Here is a 22,244-nt window from a genome sequence, read left to right as displayed (position 1 = left end):
CTGGGCCGCATAATTTCTTAAATGGTTCAATTTTTGTCAGTCAAAATACAGTGAGTGCCTTTTGCATGAAAAGAATGCAATAAATAAAAGGGGGGTGGGGGGAAACAGTCAATTCACATTCTTGGCCTTGTTATTGATCCTGCTTTCTTCAACTTATAAATGGGAGAAAAGGATAAATTGTGAGTCTTGGTTAGATCCAGTGGAGGCAATTTTAACCAAGCTTCCCCACCTGGGAAACAGGCAGAACCAGGTGGGGTGTTCCAATCTGTCAGCTTCATTGGAACAAAAATTAGATCATGTATGCAGTGGGTTTCAGCTCCCATCCAAGATGAAAACTACCTAGCTATCTATGTGAACTTTTAGAAGACCTGATTAGGATCCATAATAGACCTGTGAGTAAAAGGAAAATTTTTCGGATAAAGGAGGAAGTTGTATCTTGGGATTGATAGAAATCTTAACATAGAACTCTACAGTGCAGAAACAGGCCCTTCAGCCCACTGAGTCTGTACTGGCCACAGTCCCACCCAGGCCCTATCCCTATATCCCTACACATTTACCTGCTAATCCCTCTAACCTACACATCCCAGGACACTAAGGGGCAATCTTAGCATGGCCAATCAACCTAACCCACACATCTTTGGACTGTGGGAGGAAACCGGAGCACCCAGAGGAAACCCTCCTCCTTGTGGAGATTAAGGACAGAATTTTCGTGCTGTGCCCATCATAGGAATCGTAGTGGGCAGGATGTGGACCATGTAAAGGTCTATTGACGTCGGGTGGGGTTTTCTGGCCTTGGGGCAAGCGCGGCTGGGAAATCCCACCCCACCCATCCAAAAGAACCAAATTTACCAAACGACTCCAATGAAAAGAATCAATGGACAAGATTTCACTAAAATACAAGCAAAATATTACAGATGCTGGAAATCTGAAATAGGAACAGAAAACGTTGGAAAAACTCAGCAGGGATCTGGCAGCTTCTTTGGAGAGAGTAACAGAGTTAACAGCTGAAATTCTCCCGAATCAAAGCAGGGGAGACAGAAAATTTGACTGACCATTCAAAGGTCTGTTGAACTCAGGCAAGAATTTCCAGTTTCAGGGCACACGTGGCTCAAGATCCCACCTATCGATTTGAGTCTGTAAGTCTTCAGTGCTGATTTTACCTTTGTTTAAAGTTTTTACTTTAACAATCAAACCAAAATCAACATCAATTAACAGACAGATCACTCTCAATATGAATTATAACTTATATGTTAAATAGCAGACACAACAAAGAATGATCTCTCAGAATTATTAGGCAATCCACTCAGCATATATGTTACCAATTTCAGCCACAAATTCCCTCAGAGCTCTGATTTTCCATACCTGCTTTGGCATCCTTGAGGGATTTAGCCACTGATTCCTAGCTAATAGCAGCTCTCTCTCTTAACCTGAGTTCCGCAGGTGCAGTCTTCAACAAAATGGCACACGTCTCCTCCAGAGTTGTTTCAGCTCTGCTCACTCTGTTCTCAATGACGTGGACCCACCAGTATTACTGGATCATTGACCACCTTTTGTGCTGTTTGGCCCATCCAGGTCCATTGTTTCCTTCAACATAACTGCAACCGCTCCTGGATCCAGTCTTTGCCTTCCTCGTTTTCTTCTACTTCTGCTTCAGAATCTTCTTCAGAATCTTCCCCACAGCAAACATGGCCACGAGGCTCCCTTTACACATTGCACCCCCCACCCCCATGTGATTGTGTTTCATAGGCCTTATTACGCCAGCAGACCAAACCTGTCCTTCAGTTCTGTCAACCCCTGATGTAGCCCACATGCTGTGGCACTGCGCAAGCTGACCCACACAGCTGAAAGGTCGATCAGCCCGTTTGTCACAGAATGCCTGAAATTTAATGCAACTTGGAGATTTAAAAAAATCAAACTCATCACCAGATTGTGGAAAGCCGTTGGAAACCTTAGAGGCCAAAAACACTGCTCTCAAAAGATGCTTCGCAAAACCATTAACATCTCTGAGCCTTCACTGCTGCCCAGTCACTCTTCCGGAGTCTGTAAATTGAGGATTCCTTCACAATACTCACCTGGCTAAATCATGAGAGACCACAGCTAGTGATTGACAACAAGTGTTCTATCTGGACTGATGGAATCTTGAAGAATTAGCCCTGGGATATTGGGGCAAAGTTGAAAATTCTCTTGTGCTGTGGCTGAGTTTATTTCTTGACAAAGCATTTGCCTGGCAAAAGTACATTACGTTTTAATTTCATCACATTGATGATGCAACCATTCAAGTCTGGAGTCAAGAAAAACCCTTCCATGAGTAAAATCTCCTTTCTCTAAATGTGTTCCCAATTTCCAATTAGAGGGAGAAGTCCAGAATAAACAAAAATAATGTCAGGAAGGTGAGCCTAGTGGTATTATCACTAGACTATTAACCCAGAACCTCAGCTAATGTTCTGGGGACCCCCGGTTCAAATTCCACCATGGCAGATGGTAGAATTTGAATACAATAAAAAAAATCTAGAATTAAACATTTGTTGTTGACCACAGAACCATAAACAATTGTTGAAAAAACCCATCTGGTTTACTGATGTCCTTTAGAGAAGGAAACCTGTTGTTCCCTACCTGGTCTGGTCTAATGTAACTCCAGAACCACAGTAAAGCGGGTGACTCTCAACTGCCTTCGGACAACTAGGGATGGGTAATAAATGCTGGTCAACCTGTGACACCTGTGTCCCATGATAATACATTTAAGAAGTGTGAAGGATTTTAAAGTATAGTATGAATATAAGAGAGGCTAAGGTCGATAATGTTGAATTTTAAATATAATTTTAAATAAGCATATGAGAGATAGATAAACTGATTTAAAGTGTTTCTGTCAATATTTGGTTGCCTTGCAAGTTGACTGCACAACCCAGTAGAGAACAGTTCTTGTTTGTTCCCTCCTAGAAGAAACATGCCTTTTTTTTAAAAAGAATTGCAATCATATTTTAAGAAAGAAAATCTATTAATATGTTTCCACCTGCAAGGATTCATAAATTTACTCATGAGCTAGGGTATACATGTGTGTGTATATATGGCCATCTTTATTTATGAACTTAACCCCTCCTGGCTGAGCAGTCACTGCTTATCGTAGCTGGGCCCAATTTTAACTACAGCCAATTGTGATAGCCCATGTACTTTTTTGCAGGAAGAAAACTATGTTTTATGTTCAGACAATTAACACTTTAACATCAAAATTTCTGTGAAAGATTTTTTTGTAAAGCACCCTATTCCCAGGACTGATCATGTGACCAAGCTGCTTGGAAGATCAATAGTAAAATAGTTAACTACGTGGGTGAGTAGGTCACTGACTGTGGCTCTGGTTTCCAGCTGTGCTTGAGTTTTAGTTTGGAACAAACATTTCTTCCCACCAGAATTCAGCTAAAATTCTGGGTGCTAGTGAAAAGAATATAAACTCCTTGTTAAGTGAAGGACTCCTAAAAGTGAGTTTGACTTCTGGGATAGCCAAACTGAGGAGAGAGAGACTTAGATGCAAACCTGTGGTGAACTGAAAGTCTACAACCATGAGACAGTTGGAGGAGATTTGAAGGGAATGCCTTGCCAGAAGAAAGCAGATAATCCAAGAAATCTTAAGCATTATACAAATCTTTGAAACAGTACTCAGACCAGATTGTTAATCTTCCAGTTTCTGTTAAGTATCTGACCTGAGTTTTGGGATACAAATGAAATGGGTGCAGAATTGAAATGTGAGTGAAGCAATTCAGTTTCAAGGTGTTCATTGTAATTTTAATACCATTAACGTAACTAACTAGGTCAGATGGCTTTGACTTTCGTGTAGTGAATTTTTTAAAATTTAAACCATGAACCTTGTGGCTTCTTTCTTTCTAGGATTATTTCCAGGACTTTTTACTTTCTTCCTAGGATTGTTTTCACTGGAAAATGAAGGCTGACGTGAGACCTGATGGAGGTCTACAAAATTATGAGAGGCATTGATAGGGTGGATAGCAGAGGCTTTTTTCCAGGGTGGCAGTGTCAATTACAAGGGGGCATAGATTCAAGGTTAGAGCAGAAAGGTTTAAAGGAGATGTGCAGGACAAATTTTTCATGCAGAGAGTGGGTGCCTGGAACATGCTGCCAAAGGAGATGATGGAAGCAGCACACCAGCAACATTTAAGAAGCATCTGGATGGGTACATGAATAGGGAGGAAATAGAGGGATACAGCCTGAGTAAGGGCAGAATGTTTTCTTTAGTATAGCTAGGACATCATGATCAGCGCAAGCTTGGAAGACCAAAGGGCCTGTTCCTGTGCTGTACTTTTCTTTGTTCTTTTAGTGAATACCTAGTTTTTCAGAGTCTAAAAATCACCTTCCTGGTCACCACGGTGATAAGAAGTCTCACAACACCAGGTTAATGTCCAACATGTGTTGTACCATTTATTCACAACCAGTTTTGTGAGACTTCTTGTTGTGTTTACCCCAGTCCAACACCGGCATAGCCACATCATCCCTACCGTGATAACAGAACAACTTACACAGAAAAGATCTCTAGTTCACTCTCTGATACAAAACTTCACCTGCTGAATGAGAAAAATTAGAACATCATATTCAGTGTTCTCCATACGTTCAAGTATATGCTGTTGGAAGATGAGGCTCCCCAAAAGTGCAGAAAGTTGGAGAATTGTCCATCCAGTTTTGCCACTGCATAGCAATCAGGAGCAGGAAGGTCTTCCCATCTTCAGAGCCTGACTGGTGTCCTCACAGTAGTTGAGCTAACTTGTCAGTTACCAACCTAGGTCATTCTTTGTCCTTATAATAATAATCACATTTTATTGGGCATTTGTCCTCTGACCTGTAAGGCGTTCCTCAAATCATAGCATAGAATCATTGTATCCCTACAGTGCAGAAGGAGGCCGTTCAGCCCGTCAAGCTTGCACCAATAACAGTCCCACCCAGATTCTATCGTCATAACTCCACCTATTTCTTCATAGGCTACACACGTAAACAAATACATTACTTTGGTGAAAGGGCAAAATGGATTATATGAAGTGCATGTAGTGATGACACAGTTCCTCAAAATAGTGCAATTCCAATGGACTGTGCTGTGGGGTGCGAGGATCATGCTTGTCCATCCAGTGGATGCTAATCCTGGACATGCCCTCCCCAGGAACTAAATTAGATACACCACACTGTGACCAGAGGAAAAGCTGAATGTACTTAGCTCTGATAAACTGGCACTGGTATAGACTAGCACCAGGTCATTCGCATGCCTCCTTTTCTAGGGATGATGAGTAAGAAGGTATAATGCTAATCCGTTTGCAATTTTTTGGCTACTACTTTATAAAAACACATCATTAGCTCTGATCGAGAAGAACTCTTGATGCTTTTTGTCTTGTGGAATCTCTTGTCTGACTCCCCCTCCACTGCTCTGTTCCTACAGAGAGAGCAATACAAATTGACAGGGAGAATCTCGGAGCCTTAAAATAATGTTGCACTTTGTTGATGCTCAGCTGGATTGGTCAGTGTTAGAGGTAACCAATGCTAATGTTTGTTTATTTCCTTCTCAATATCCTGAAGGCATCAGATCCATCCTGGGGTAAAGTTACCCTCATTTGTCCATCTCCAGTGTGGATTTAGACAGGGACTTATGGTCAGTGCTTTGACCTCAGGAACTAGTGCAGGTGGGCAATCAAAGCCGAATTGGTTCAGATCTGCGCGCGTGCACTTCTAACAAGAGTCCCTGGATAGAACGTTGCTTGATTTCTCCTTCTTCAGTTAGTTAAGGTCATTTAAGTCACCTGTACCATGCTGACTGGGGATCGTACCTGCGATCATTCCAGTCTGATGTCTGCTACACACTGGCTAACCTCAGTGAATCATCGGGGAGCCTTTTTTTATGTACTTACAAAATTACTTTATGGAGTCACGGATAAAAGCCTCTTGCCAGTCTCTGTGGAGCAACAGTGTCATGAAATGTTAAGGTAGACTATAAAACCTATTTATCTGCTTACCCTGAGGAAGGAAGATGGTGTGGAAGGGAAAACAGAGATAAGAAAAGAAGTTTTAAAAATACATTCAATTCAATCTTTGGTAATTTAATCATTGTTTTATTTGAATATCACATCGGCACAGGATAACAATGTTGAGTAGTCATTTAGGACTATCATTAATTTTGTAAATCACGTAAATCACTAAACTTTACATAAGAACATTTTTTAAAATTGTGGTTGGAAGTTCAATTCAATGTTTTGGTTAATCCAAACAATACAAGTTATACTTTGAATGGGGGAGTAATGCTGCTGTCCTACATTGATACTCTCTCAATCGGAATGAAAATCAATAATCATTGAAGTATTCTTTAAGGTGTTTGTTACATTTACCCAGACGATTAAAAATGCATTTCAGATGTCCAGTGGCATCATCAGTGTGCTTCAGATTTTCCTCAACACTACTAAAGTTAAGGATACCATTAAATGTTCCTGTATCAACTGGTCTTTTATGATGGACTATGAGGTTGAACTGTGGGCGGAATTGTCTTTATTATGACAATGTCTCAAGCCTGCCAGGGAAAGTGCTGTAATGCCTGCCGGCTGCACTGCCGATTTTTTCTGACGTTTTTTGACACATTATCCAAAAGAACCTTGGAGGCATGTGATGCAGGCAGGGTGACTTCTGCCCTGCACACCCCAACTTCCTCATGGACACTGGACACCCCCCCCCCCACTCTTTCCCTCCCACATGGACACAGGACCCATCCTCCACCAGGGAACAGCCCTGTCCCAGGAGCCCCCTTCACCTAAACTTCCCCAACGGAAACCCCCTGGCAGTGCCAAGGACGCTGCCAGTGTACTGCCCAAACATGCCCTCTCTCCACCGGTGAGCCTGTATTTAACTGTGAGCCCCCAGCAGGGACCATTTGCCACGTTCCTTTTTGTCCAGGCTTGCTGTGAATCCTGTCGACATAACGACACAGCAGCCTGGGGGGAGGGACGAGTGGTATTGACAACATCTACACAGTGATTTTAATGCTAAGAATTTAGGTCTTGTGCATTTTGCATTGATGCATTTGTTTTGCATTAAACTGAGGTAATTGAGTGAAAATCCCACTAAGGGGGAAAAAAGTGCTGAAATTAGGAACCTTGTGTCATCTGTCACAGAGACTGATACCTCGTCAAGTGACAAAAGGATCCTGTGACTCATTATTCATGCTGCAGGTTATTCACTGTGGGCATTATTAGAAGTAAGTTGTGACTTTGAGTCCATTGCTATAGAATTGTAGTTGGGGATTTATTTCAATAGGCACCATTGGGAAGGTAACGTGGACTAGAGATGTATAGGGTTTACCAAAGTGTCGCCTTGCCCCTACATTTTTTTGTAATTTCCTTTACTGGAGAGGAAATTATACTGTTCTATATTTATGGTTCAGCATAATTATTTTCCTTTTGATCTTCAGAGGGCAGAACACAACAAATTTATTCAGAGCTGTGGCACAATACCATTAAAGTATCAATGGCCTGAATAAGTGATGGCGCCTCTGGAGGAACGTGCGGTCATTGAGTGTGAAAATAGGGTTTAATATGTTTTTCATCCCTGTAATGATGAAGGAATTGAGTAACTCGTGTGCTTGGTGCTTTACTCCGCGTTGTATTGCTTTGTTTGTAACTGTTGGCCAGGGTTTTACAGCAGCGAGTAATTGCATTGTGTGTGTTTTCATTATAGGAAAGTTGGAATTGTGCCTGAACAATAGATTACTGCATTCAGCAGAGAGGTCACCCCATAATGCCAGTGACCCTGAAAAATTAATAAAGAGGGTTGCCATATCTGTGATTTACTCAGATGTAGTTGTGTACATAATGAAGACTTAAGGACCTGCCACGAACAGGAACCATATTCTGTGGCTGTTTGGTCACAAGTAAATGATTTAAAAAGCTGGTGTTGACCTCCTCTTGACATCGCGCTGCAACCTGATTCAATTCCGTGTAATTATTTGTTGTGATACAAGAAGGTTATTTAAGGTTGCTGCTGTCCCGAATAAATTCGCATTATTTTTACGAGGTCACGCGAGCAATAGAAGAGACAAACAGTTGTGGCTTTACAGTGATAGAGCATCAGATGTTTCAGTTGTTTTTATTACTTTCCAATTGCTTGTTGCGCTGAATGTGATCTGAAGTTCAGCCTGTGTTTGCACTAACCAATGTAATTCAATTTCCAATCAATATAAGTGTGGTGACATAGATTTACCTCTGTTTAGGAAAGGTTCTTTTACAAAATTATCCAATAATGACCAATTAACAAATGTTTTTAACTTTACTTTTACATACCAGGAAATTATGTTCTATCTTGTGGCACTGGGTATAATTAAACATATTATATAAATATATCATCCCTTTACAATTGCAGCTTTAATTCAGTAGTCAACAGGCTGTTTTGCTGATATAACCACATACAGGAGAACTATTGAGAGGGCACAGTGATTAGCACTGCTGTTTCACAGCACCAGGGACCTGGGGTCAATTCCGCCCTTGGGTAACAGTCTGTATGTAGTTTACACGTCCTCTTGTGTCTGCATGGGTTTCCTCCAGGTGCTGTGGTTTCCTTTCACACTCCAAAGTGTGGGTGAGATTGCTTGACCATACTAAATTGTCCCTTAGTGTCAGGGAGATTAGCAGGGATTACAGGGATAGGGCCTGAGTGGGATTGTTGTTGGTGGGGGCTCGATGGGCCAAATGGCCTCCTCCTGCACTGTTGTGATTCTATGAGATGATCTGGCAATCAAAAATGTCTCTCAAAACATCGTCATTTTATAAATAACAGTATTCATAACTCGTTAAACTACTTGAAGGTAAATTCCAGCCATTGATTGTTTAGGATCAAACCTCACTCCACTTTGCATCTAGTCTAGGTTATCCTGGACTGTGGGATTTCATTTTCACGTGGCCCATCCACATATGATAAACAAGTTCAATTGAATATAAATAGGCAGAAGCAACTCTTCCACATCAATTCAACTTGGAGCTCGTCTATGAATATATGAGATTCTATGAATGTCCAGGATCAGGTGGCATGGTGGCAAAGTCTTTAGCTCAATGCTTGGGATCCAGATTGAATTCCAGGCTTGGGTGACTGTGTGAAGTTTGGACATTCTCCCTGTGTCTGCGTGGGTTTCCTGCAGGTGCTGTGGTATCCACCCACAGTCCAAAGGTGTTCACGTTAGATGGATTGACCATGCTAAATTGCTCCTTAGTATCTAAAGATGTGTCGGTCACGTGGATTGGCCATAATAAATTGCCACTTAGTATCCAAAGATGTTAGATAGATTAGCCGTGGTAAATACATCAGGTTACATGGATAGTGCAGGGCCTATGTAGGATTCTCTTTGAGAGATTCAGTGCAAACTCGATGGGCCAAATGGATCTCCTTTTGCTTTAGGGGTTCTGTGGTTAACTATGAAAGGCTTCACACTGCTTTTTAGTCATCGATATCTCTTTTTAAATTCCAGAAGTATACATACAAAAAATGTGGAATGAAACTTGGGCGTGAAAAGTAAAAATACTCCTGAGTCATCTTGAAAAAGATTACCTGAGCATAATAGAGAATATTAAGCATCAGAAATAATGTTGCCCCTGCTATAATGGATTTTTCTTTCTTGTCCTTCTACCTAGTCGATTGATCCTGGCCAGCAGTTTACATGGGAACATTCAAACATGGAAGTCAACAAACCAAAGAATAGATATGCAAACGTAATTGCATATGACCATTCACGGGTTCTCCTATCTGCAATTGATGGTAAGTGGGGGTTGTTAAACAGCACACTTGTGAAAATGTGAAAATCAGCATTTTCTGGTTATCAGGTAAAATTTGCTCGTTATAAGAGTTCAGCTCAAGCTTCAAAATTTTCAATTTGTCCTTCAGGAATGACCCTTGCGGTTTCAATCTGCTTTGATTTTACATTGGGCAGTAATATGCATCAACTGCCCACTAAGGAACTCACTCAAATTCCATTTTCACTGATTTCCGAATTTAGCATGTTCTGTAACAGGCGGACACTTCGCTAGCTCCGTCGTTTTACTATCCAAGCAACCATGGAACAAAATACTCCTGTGGCATGTTAAATTCTTAGCATTCAAATAATTTGTGAAATTTCAGCTCTCTTTTACATGATAACTTAAGGTGACTTTGCATCCCATTGCCCGAAGTCTTGACCCACAATGAGAGAAGAAGATTGTCAGATTATGAAAAGCTTACTTGTAAACGGTGAGAAGGGAGAAATATACAAACATGTTTGAGAGATGCATATCTGGGAATGCTTGAATTAATGGTTCAAAAAAAACATGATTGAGACAGTTAATATTGGGTGAGCAGATAATAGGGAAAATTGTGTTTGTGCATGATTCATCTGATGGTGCAATGCAGTGGAAACTGGTGAGGTTCTCATAATGTGGATGTACTATATTCAGACACGGGGTTCAATGTTGTTCAACACAGTTTCCCACTGGTGACAGGAGAGGAAACCCACAGAAAGAGAAGAAAGATGATTTCCTTCCCTACCTCCCCCCCACACCCCCAACTCCCCCACCCCCCCCCCCCAACTCCCCCACACCCCCCAACTCTATAAACCCCTGCCCGCTGGTCCGCACTCTGAGGCTCCATCGACAAGCTTCATCCTTGGGCCTAATGTAATCCCGGTCGTGGCCACCACTCCCAGTGGCACTGATCGTATTGACAAGTTGCTGGCCTTCTTTGATTGGTTGGGAGCTCTCTGAGGCAGGTCATCCAGATTTAGGAGAAATTGCTGCGGGAAACTCCTCCTGCAGAAGTCAGGGACCCTAATAACAGACTGCCTTCTTGGATTTAAGCCTCATGGGGGGAGCCAAAATGGCAGTGGCGATGTTGCCATCTCATGTGCAATGGTGGATGGGCCCACCTGCTGTGTAGCGGTGGATGGGCCCACATGCACTGCGGCGGTGGATGGTCCCACATGCGCTGCGGCGGTGGATGGGCCCACATGCGCTGCGGCGGTGGATGGGCCCACATGCGCTGCGGCGGTGGATGGGCCCACATGCGCTGCGGCAGTGGATGGGCCCACATGCACTGCGGCGGTGGATGGTCCCACATGCACTGTGGCGGTGGATGGTCCCACATGCACTGCGGCGGTGGATGGTCCCACATGCACTGCGGCGGTGGATGGTCCCACATGCACTGCGGCGGTGGATGGTCCCACATGCACTGCGGCGGTGGATGGGCCCACATGCACTGCGGCGGTGGATGGTCCCACATGCACTGCGGCGGTGGATGGTCCCACATGCACTGCGGCGGTGGATGGGCCCACCTGCACTGCGGCGGTGGATGGTCCCACCTGCACTGCGGCGGTGGATGGTCCCACCTGCACTGCGGCGGTGGATGGTCCCACATGCACTGCGGCGGTGGATGGGCCCACATGCACTGCGGCGGTGGATGGGCCCACCATTGTGACTATTGAAATTCCACCCTGGGAAGCAAGGAGCAGCGTCCAAACTTTTTCCCACAAAGAGGACGAGTCAAGGAAGATGACCAATCACTGCCCTCCAGTAGTATCTTGCAGCCAATCACGCCAGCCCACTCAGCTGCAGGTAAGTTTTGGCAACCAGAGCCAGTGGAGGATAAAAATCCTCTTACTTTACTGATGGTGTTATGTACTTTTGTTGTGTTTGTTCCAGTAAAAGTGACTAAAGTATCGTGTAAATACATTACGATGTGGAAGCAGTTAGTTTGTATCCATACAGATGCATTGTCAGTACAGGTATATACTGTAGTGTCAGAAAATCTATAAAGTATTTATGCACAGAGTCAATGTAATTGCACCTACCAGTGTTTTTCCGACATGATATTTAAAAGGATTTAGGAGCGAAACTAGGACACATTACGATGCATAGAGTTTAAAAGTACTTTTTGAATTGAACGTATGTCCAAATAGAATATTCTGTATAAAATTAATTCGGAGAACAAGGATAGAAGCTTTAGAGACTTAGTGCAAGTCTTTTCTATTTGCACAAATAGACTGTTATAATGTAAATACAGAACATGCTGAAAAGTCTATCAATGTCCAAAAAGAAAAAGATTTTTAACATTTTGGTTCAGACCCTTCATCAGAGCCACGTTTACGGTTCCCGTTCTACAGAGTGTGTGTCTATAATGTGTGCTTTGATTGGTTATTGTATACAAAATTGTACCATTGAATTCAATAACATTGTGTTCTATTCAGAGCTACCAGAATTAATTCCAGATAAATTTAACATTTAGGGTACGTGTTGTAAATAACTGTGTTTAATTGCACATTCTCCAGTCATTGTTATTCTGCAAACATTTACGACAAACAAGGCATTTCATTATTGAGACTGAAATCAACTGAAATAGTAATTATATTTGAATTGATTAATCCCTTGCATCTCATCCGTGTGCTAAACAGAATGTTCATCACTCTGGCAGCCTGAAACAATGTATCTGGACAAACAGAATAGAAATCCTTGTCAGTTAAGCATGCTTGTTAAAATTCAAAATTATAAATATGTTTGGAAGTTTGAGATCCATTGCAACTGGGTTGGACTAGAATTACTGTGATATCTGGAGTATGAGCAAAGAATTAGACTCCATCCTGTTTCTCACTCAAATGCAAAATTTGAATGAATGTCATGTCTGTAATTCATTTAACTGAGAAGGCCGGCTAAAGGAAGATACTAATTAAAATTTTTTAATTATGAGCTTAACTTTGAAAATATTTAAACTTCCTCTCCTGATCCCCATGTTTGCGCATATTCTAAATGGTTCTCTCCCTTATGGTGTTGTCCCATTCTCCTTTCAATATGCTGTTATTACCCATCTCCTTAACAAAAAAATCAACCTTTGACCTGCCCCTAGAAAGTGTCATTCCATTTCAAGCCTCCCTTTTCTCTCTCCAAAGATGTTGAACATGTTGCTGCCTCCCAAATTCATTCCACCTTTCCCAGATTTGAATGTCTCCAATCAGCAGAGCTCCCCTGCCACAGTTCTGAAACAGCTCTGAATAGAGTTACAAATGGCAGCTTATGTGACTGTTAACAAAGGAAAACTTACTCCCTTTGTCCTTCTTGACCTGTTTGCAGTAATTGACACGATTAACCACACCATCCTCCTGTAACCACTCTCCATTGCTGGATGGAACTGCTCTCACCTGGTTCAATTCTTACGTATCTAAGTGGAGCCAGAGAATTACTTACTTTCCGATCCCACACTATGTACATCAGTGTCCCTCTAGGGTCTCTCCTTGACGTCCTTGTATTTCTCATTGACATCATCCCAAAGCACAGCCTTAGTTTTTACATGTACCTGATGAAATCCAGCTCTGCCTCAGCATCTCCTCTCTCGATTCCTGTCACTGTTGCTAAATGATCAGGCCGCTTATCCATTAGCCAGCACTGGATGAAAAGAAATTTCCTCAAATTAAATATGAGGAAGATTCACACCTCCCTGTCTCTATAGGCCCCACAACTCTCTGAGCTATCTGAACTCCTCTAACTCAGGCACCTTGGGCATCCCAGTGGCACGGTGGTTAGCATTGCTGCCTCACAGCATCAGGGACCTGGATTCAATTTCTAGCTCGGTCATTGTCCAGACAGAGTTTGCACATTGTCCCCGTGACTGTGTGGGTTTCCTCCGGGTGCTCCGGTTTCCTCCCACAGTCCAAAGATGTGCGGGTTAGATGGATTGGCCATGATAAATTGTCCCTTAGTATCAGGGGGACTAGCTAGGGTAAATGCATGGGTTATTCGGATCGGGCCTGGGTGAGATTATGTTCGGTGCAGACTTGATGGGCCAAATTGCCTCCTTTTGCACTGTAGGGATTCTATGATCCCAATTTTAATTGCTGTAGCATATTGTGACTGTGACTTCAATTGCCTAGACCCTAACCTTTGGAATATCCTTCTGCTCTTCTCTGCTTACTTGCCTTCTTTAAGATGCTCCTTAAAACCTACTTTTTTGAACAAGCTTTTAGACATCTAACCTCATATCTCCTCATCTGGTTGGGGGTTGTATTTTATTTTATGACTGTCCTGTGAAGCTTCTGGAGACACTTCATTATGTCAAAGGCACCAAACAGCGGAAGTTATTATTTTTGTATTATTATTATTGTGAGTAGAGAAGGACTATTTCCTCTCTCTGAGAATTAGCGTTGACAGTTCAATGAGGAGATAAGTTAAGAGAATTTCTGTTATGCTGAGATATTAGGGAATGAAATGCAAAAGAATAGTTGTAACGGAGGCCACGCCATCGTTTTAGGGAAAAATACCAGGCTCTGTGCCTGGTACAGGAATGACTACACTTGCTCTCCAGATGATGATGCCAACCTGACAGTTCGTTTCATTTCCTCAGAAACTGCCTCATTTACCCACCCTGTAAGTACCTTGTCTCTCACGTTGGACAGAAGTGGATCTCAGTTGGTCCAGTTCCTGATCTGCTTTGCACAGACATGCAATCTGCCTAAAATATGTAATGCCATGATGATTGATTGACAGTTAAGGGCATCGGCATTTGCTATGTCTATCCCAGGTTGGTGTTGAAAGTATATTCATAGGCAGACAATTAATGCCCACAGTTGAATTCTTGCTAAGCCTATCAGCAGTGGGAGAGCCTTGTTCTCTCTGAAATGGCCATTGTACTTTGTGGTTAGAAATGACAGTAAAGTGTCTACCATGCAAGCACTGGTAGAATTCCTTGATGCCGAAGACCATTGATAGTCCTCCCTTCTCAATTTGTGATTAGCCTTTTCTGGCCTCTGAGAGAGTTCTTGGGACAACACCACACCAGTACCAAATGGAGAGGTGTCAGTTCTTTAGATAATTCAAAGTGCACTAACAGATTTGAGGAATGCAGCAATTGCGTCACTTTGTTGAAAGTTCCCTCCTGGTGCTTCTTTAGCAGAAACGCAAGGAGACCATTTGCATTCCTCCTTGCAAATGGTCAAGGAGAAATTTGACCATTTCTCCTTGAATGGAGAAGTCAATTCGTTGACAGTCAAATACGTTGGGTAAAATGTCCATAGTAGTTTACCATCCCCAAAAATGATTTAAGTTCAATTATGTTTTTTTTGGGAAGGTGCCTCCTTTATCGTCTTGACCTTGCCTTCTATGGGGTGTGATCCTTCTGTGTCTACACAGTGCCCCAGGTCAGTGGCCTGAAAGATATGCTTCTCTTTCTTGAGGGGAATTCCAGTTTCCTGAAATGGCTTTAACACCTGCCTTAAGTTTTCCCGACGCTTAGCCTCTATTGATTAGGTGAGAAGACATCATCAAGGCTACAATCTGAGGTAGCCCCTGTAGCATACCCTCCATTGTCCTTTGGAATAATGCACATGCCAAAGACATGCAAAGTGGCAGGTCTGTGTACTAGAATAAGCCTTGGTGTGTGATTATCATGACATACCCCCAGGAATCATAGAATTTTAGAATTGCTATAGTGCGGAAGGAGGCCGTTCAGCCCATCAAGCCTGCACTGACAACAATCCCATCCAGGCCCCATCCCTATAACCCCACGTATTTGAGTTGCTGGTACACATGACTCATATTCATCATTGTGTAAGATTGACCTCCAGCCAGCTTTGCATACAGGTCTCCAATCCACATATTTGGACATTTATCCAGCTTACAATTGTTTCAAATGTGGATAGTCTTGTCCCGTTAGTCTGGTTATTGTAGGTGTTGCCCATTCCAAAAGCTGAACTGGCTGGACAAAGCCTAGTTCTTTGAACTCAGTATCCACTTTTTCGTCAGAGGGTAAATGGTACCGGCCTTGCCCTGAAGAATTAGGGAGTCACCACTGGATCAACATAAATCTTAACTTGTAGTCCTTCGATTTTGCCTAATTGTTACATATTTTTGTCATATTTTCTTAACCTTTCTGGTAGATCCCTCCCTGCACTTGGAGAATCTTGATCCAATTCAACTTGATTTCTTCAAATCATTCAGGACCGAGAAGGATTGGTCCTTTACCCGTCGCTATCATCACTAACAGCTGGGTAGATTGTTGTCCATAGTTCACAGGTATCAGAGTGGTGTATTTTGTTGGTATTGCTTCTCCTGTATATGTCATCAACTTGGCAGATGTGCTCTTCAAGTTCAATGGTTGGGTACCCTCTCTCTGCTATTGAATTGTGTCCTCACCCATCACTGTGGCTGATGCTCCTCTATCCACTTCCATCTTAAGAGGCTTCCCATTTACACAGTCTTACAGTTTTAGGGTTCATTTTTTTTTAAGTTAAACAGAGAGCAAATATCAGAATCATTGGTGTCAGACATTGTATTCTTGTGACATCTTGGTTTATGTTACGCAGCAATCTTGCCTGCACTCTGCACTTTTTCAAGTGTCCTCTTATGTGACAATAAAAATACTTAGTCTCTTTAAACTTACATGGATCAGAAGAGTGTGATTATCTACAGATTGGTAACATTCCACTTTAAGCATTATTGTCTGATTGTCTTCACTGTGGGTGGCTGAAATTCTTTCCTCCTCCATGGCTGCTTCAGCTGTATCTGCACTTTGGCTTGATACAGTTTTCCGTCCTAACTAGTAAACTACACCATTTTGTGTACTCTGCTGCTCTTAGACATCTCTTTCAGTGCTCTCTATGGCTGGTGCTATCTCCATTGCACATTTAGAATTTATGTCAGTCTGCTTTGAATCTGTGTTGCACATGCCACAGACTAACCTATCCTGCAACATGTTATTTAGGATCACTCTGAAATCTCAATACTGTGATAATTGCTTCAGTTTAGCAATGTAAGTCATGATCGATTTGCCTGGGGCTCTTGCCGTCAAATTAAATTTGAATCTGTGGATTATGACTGATGTTTAGAGTTGAAAATGACCCTTTAAATCCACAAGCTCTGATTTGGAGTCAGGTGTGCTTGGCGCTGTGAGACTGCAAATACGAGTGTTGGTCTGACTTCCACAGACACTCGGGAAAATTGCTTTGCCCTTTGCCCCTCTCCTATTGGAGTGAAATGAGTCCATTCACCCAAAGAGAGGTGTCCTGGTGAGTAGGTATTTTCTTTTCCTCAGACTTCAGTTTAACCAGGATACTCACAGGTGTGAGCCCAGAGGCAATGCCAGAATTATACCATCCTTGTTACTGGACTAATGATGTACTTTCAGAGACCTTTTTAGCAGAATGAAATGGTTTTGGTTATAAGACATGTCCATGAAGTGTATGCTCACATCTCATCCAAAGTATTTCTACCCGAGGAGATCTCCTGCCCTGGAAAGACTCCCCATGCTGGTTCTTGATTTAGTGTTCAGACCACGTCACTCTTGGTTATGTTGCTCTTAAAAGGACAATCATGTTAATTACAACTTCATTGTAATTAATGTCAGTGAATACAACAAATATTATTTAGCAAAATAAGGGAGTTTCTTTTCACCTGACTTGTATGGTGGAAGTTGGGAAGATGAGCAATTAAAATAGCCTTGGTTACTTATCTGGTTTTACCCAACTGAACTGAGCAGGATCCATTTTCACAAAGGTCTGATAATGCCGCTAGGCGTAACTGAGGCAGCGAAAGTGGGAATTTACATTGAATTTCCTGCCAAGTGAAGATTTCACACTGGTGCTCACTCACCAAAACTGGTTGTTAAAACAGGGCCTCGTGTGTTACTGCTTTTACCAGATTAGTGCTTTGTTGCCTATAATGAATAATCTCTCTTTAGCAATAATCTTGCGATAAACATCTGACGCATTAGCATGTTCCATCAGCAGATGGCTTCTTATGCAGAGGGATTGTTGTATCTTAAGCAATTTTTGTGCGTTTTTTTATTGCACTTAGGGGTATAAGTTGATAAACTGTAAGTTTGTAAACATCTGATGATCTTTTAAACTAAAAAGTTTATTTTAATTTATAAAATTCCTGGTAACCGGTCACAGATGTATGTGAGACACCTTGTAAACCTACTGAGAGAAACACAAAGGATAAGTAGTACCCACTGCATACTTTGCTAATCCAAGAGAAACAATCCATCAGTAGTCCCAAAAGAAAATCAGTATTTACAACTAATGTATGATTTATTGTCAGGTGAATTTCAAAATGTGTTGGTAAACAAGTGTTAAGCACAATGACTAACTGTTCATCTTAGGTTTTCAGCAATCATCAACACGCTGAAATAACTGGCCTGAAGTATGGAACTTGTATTTCTTAATGCAGTGAAACACTGTCAAAGTTATCAAAAACTAAGATAAAAATAGATAGGAGCAGGAGTAAACTGTTTGACCCATTGAGCCTGCTCTGCCATTCCATCGGTTTGAGGCTGATCTGATTGTGGCCTTAATTCCAGTATCCTGCCTGTAGCCATTATCATTTCACTCCTGTATCAATCAAACTCTGCCTCACTCAGCCTTCAACATATTCAATGATCCAGCTTCCATTTCTGTCCGTGAAGGAGAATTTCAAGACTAACGACTCTGGGAGAAGAAATTTCTCATCATCTCAGCCTTAGATGGGAAACTCCACATTCTGAAACCGTCTCCCTTGAGTTCTAATTTTTGCCACGAGACAAAGTGTCTTCAGCATCCGGCCTCTCAGAATCCTATGTTTCTGTAAGATCCTTTTTCACTCCTCTAAACTCCATTGTGCATAAGTTCAACCTGCATAATCTTTTCTCAAAAGGCAACCTCTTTATCCCAGAGATCAACTGATTGAACCGTCTCTGAATTGCTCCTTTAGTGAGGAGATCAAAACTGTGCACAGTACTCCTAGTATAGTCTCTTCAGTATATTTTACAGCTGTGGCAAGACTTCCCTACTTTTATAGTCCATCCCCCTTGCTTTAAAGGCCAACATCCACTTGCCTTCAGCATTATTTGCTGTCCCTGCATGCAAACATTTCAAACTTCATATATGAGGACACCAAGATCCCTCGGCACTGCTGCATTCTGCAGACTCTCCATTTGAGTAATATTCTGCATTTTGTGGACAAGCTCTCAATTTCCCATATTATAATACATCTGCCAAGTTTTTACCGACTCACTTAACCTATTTATATCACTTTTAAGATTTTGTATCCTTTTCACAACTTGCTTTTCTACCTACCTTTGTAAAGTCATCAAGTTCCAAGTCATTAATATGGATCATAAACAATCAAAATCCCTGCAGAGATCTCTGTGGCACTCTACTAGTTACAGTTTGCCAACCTGAAAATCACCCATTTATCCTGCCTAACTACTCCCTGTTAGTTGGGCTCTTCCTGCATCTTCCAAATCGGGGCTCACCTGCATTTCCCTGCTAACCAAGAGTGGGAGTACACTTAGCTGAACATCAGCGTGACATTCTTCTTCCTCCTGCATCGTGGTCAGGGTGTCCATGATGGCTGCTTCTCCCCTCCCCCCCCGCCCCCCGCCCCCCCAGTTCTCTGCCTCCCCTGCTGTTAGGCATTCTCTTCTAACAATATGGAAAGACAGAGAGTTAAGAGTGTGAGGAGTGAGGTGACTGCTGGCAATAGAGGCTTAACATTTCCGGAGGGTGTTCTGTGAGGAATGAACAGGAGCATGAAGACAATAGGATGAGGGTGAGTGTGACTGCTGCCCATTGAGATACAGAATTAATTTGATTTGATTTATTACTGTCGCATGAGATACAGTAAAAAGTATTGTTTCTTGCGCACTATACAGACAAAGCATACCATTCATAGAGTATATAAGAGAAAAGGAAAGGGGAGAATGCAGAATGTAGTGTTACAGTCATAGCTAGCGAATAGAAAGAGATCACAGTAATATATACTAGGTCCATTCAAAAGTTGTTGGCAGTAGGGAAGATGTTCTTGAGTCGGTTAGTATGTTTTCTCAGACTTTTGTATCTTTTTCTTGATGGAAGACGGTGGAAGAGAGAATGCCCAAGGTATGTGGGGTCCTTAATTATGCTGGCCATTTTCCCGAGGCAGCAGGAAATGTAGACAGAGTCAGTGGATGGGAGACTGATTTGCATGATGGACTGTGCTTTGTTCACAACCGTTCTTAGTTTTTTGCAGTCTTGGTCAGAGCAGGAGCCATATCAAGCAGTGATACATGCGGAAAGGATGCTTTCCGCGGTTCATTTGTAAAAATTAGTGAGAATCATAGGGGACACAAGTTGGAGGGGAAAGAGTGTGAAAGCAAGGTGTGTCGGTAAAGGGGAGCACTGTGCAGGAGAATGATTACGAGGTGAGAGAGTGGTGGTTGCCGGGTGAGAGTACCTGACACCTATCTTGCTGTATCTCACTACTTCCAGGTCCTGGGCACCATGTTGTATTCCAGAAAGCCACTTGATAACGGTTAACACTAGAGTCAGCCCTCAGCAGTTTCCTTCGTCCCACTGGTAAATTGAGTGCTTCACTCGGTGCTTCCTGCTCTGGTGAATCCTGCAGGGCTGCTGTAAGTAGAGACGCTTCAGCACCCTATCATCCCTCCTTGATTTATCGGAGAACTCGGAGGTGAGATGGTAATGTTGAGGCTGAGTGAAAGAGCCTCAGGGAAGCCTACCAATTAGTCAAATGGGTTCTTGACTCACTAATGGTCCTGCCATTTTGGAAGGTATTTCCCATTGAATATTTCTGCCCCTTGAGTCAGTGATGGTCACATGACGATTGGAAGTACGAAGACTTGTTTCGGCACTGTTTTTGCAGATCTAAGGTTTCACATTCATCATAGGGCACCTATAGAAATACAATACCAAGGTCTGGCCTTATATTTGACAGCTCCCTTTGCAGAGCTGCTAATTTTCTTAGAACACCTACGATGCAGAACAAGACCATTCGACTATCGAGCCTGGGGCAAATTAATATGACCAATCCACCAAATCCACACATCTTTGGAGTGTGGGAGGAAACCGGAGCAATCAGAGGAAACCCATGCAGACATGGGGAGAAAGTGCAGATTTCACACAGACAGTGACCCAAGGCCAGACTTGAACCCCAGTCACTGGCATTATGAGGCAGCAGTGCTAACCACTGTGTCAGCATGCTGCCACTTTGTTGAAAATGTAACTTTTCATGAATGTTTGTACGAATTTTATTTCTCTCAGGATACTAATTACTTTTGTTCCTGAATCAGAATGAATTGTCTTATGATTCATGGTAATATGACTTTGTGTTTAAGATTGGGAAAGATCCATTCAGTTACATGACATTAAGCTACTGCTCTAAACCTGCAGAGGCTAATGAGCATTTTTCTATGTTTAATAGTGATTTGCTGCATTGCGTGAAGCTCTTCACGAGTCTAGTGAGAGTAACAGAGATGGGAAACCGGGCCCACTAGCAGTTAGGTCCGTGTTCCAGCTGTCAAATTCAACCAACTTCCAATCTTTACGCAGTAAATGTGTGGTCTGGGCTGAAAATCTACAGGAAAATCTTCCACTGAATGTGTAACAGTTACAGGATGGGATGGGGAAAAGTAAGCAGTGGCCAGGAACTGCTGATATGAGCTATTTTCAAGGTTGTCAAATTAACCATTTTGGAGGCATAGCGTTTGTGTGAATGGGCATTTATACAGCACGTTGTGTGTGAATGCCGAGAGATTTTAACGTCACACTCCCATGAAGTTGCTTTGATTTGTTGTTACGAGATGATATGACAGAAGTCATTGTGCTGACCTTCTGCCTTGCAGTGGCTGAGGTATAAAAAGTTCTACAAAAGTGAAGTTTTGAGATTTCAGCAACCCTCTGAGTTTCCCTCAACAGACGTTCATTGATAATGTTAGAATAGAGTTGACAAGTTACGTGGCTCCTATTTAAAAAGTCTCATCAGCAATTACCGGCATTCTGAGAATGTAATTTGACTTAGATGCTCAGTTCCCAAATTAGAGAGCAGGATGAGCTCTCCCCGCTGCCCACTTGCAACATTCTCAAATTAGTGCGCACCATCATCTCCAAGATCAAGAATAGAGTTGCTGTATTACTCACTAAAAATATGAATTAAATGTCAATTTTCTTGTCAAATTATACTCTGACAAACAATTCTCAGGTGTGGAGTGGTAATGGAAAAATACTTAAGTATAAGATTGCTAAAGTGTTATCACAAACTACTGACTACCTATTTTAATTCCAAATGCAGTAATGATAACATAATTGCATTTGTAAATGTCTGTCAGCTGTAGATTTTTCAGCAAAGTTACGATGGAGTCCATGTATAGGGACGCTATTTTTCCCTTGCAGATTTTATTAGGATGATGAGTTTATAAATGGATTTTCATTGTACCGTTATACAATGAAACACATTGTTACATCT

General features: G+C 42.1%; 1 protein-coding gene across 15 annotated transcripts in view; it reads left to right on the top strand.

Moving 5' to 3' along the window:
- The window catches only part of LOC145342912 (receptor-type tyrosine-protein phosphatase delta), a 563,551-nt gene that overhangs the window by 474,635 nt on the left and 66,672 nt on the right, over positions 1-22,244 (top strand). For all 15 annotated transcript variants that reach the window (XM_080188513.1, XM_080188506.1, XM_080188504.1 and 12 more), the window contains one exon: positions 9,651-9,774. In XM_080188513.1, the coding sequence (XP_080044639.1) occupies positions 9,651-9,774 (124 nt within the window). The remainder of the gene's footprint in view (positions 1-9,650; positions 9,775-22,244) is intronic.

The sequence above is a fragment of the Carcharhinus amblyrhynchos genome, chromosome 5 (assembly GCF_965287045.1).
Source record: "Carcharhinus amblyrhynchos chromosome 5, sCarAmb.v2.hapA, whole genome shotgun sequence".
NCBI lineage: Eukaryota > Metazoa > Chordata > Chondrichthyes > Carcharhiniformes > Carcharhinidae > Carcharhinus > Carcharhinus amblyrhynchos.
This window is presented reverse-complemented; position numbering and strand designations above follow the sequence as displayed.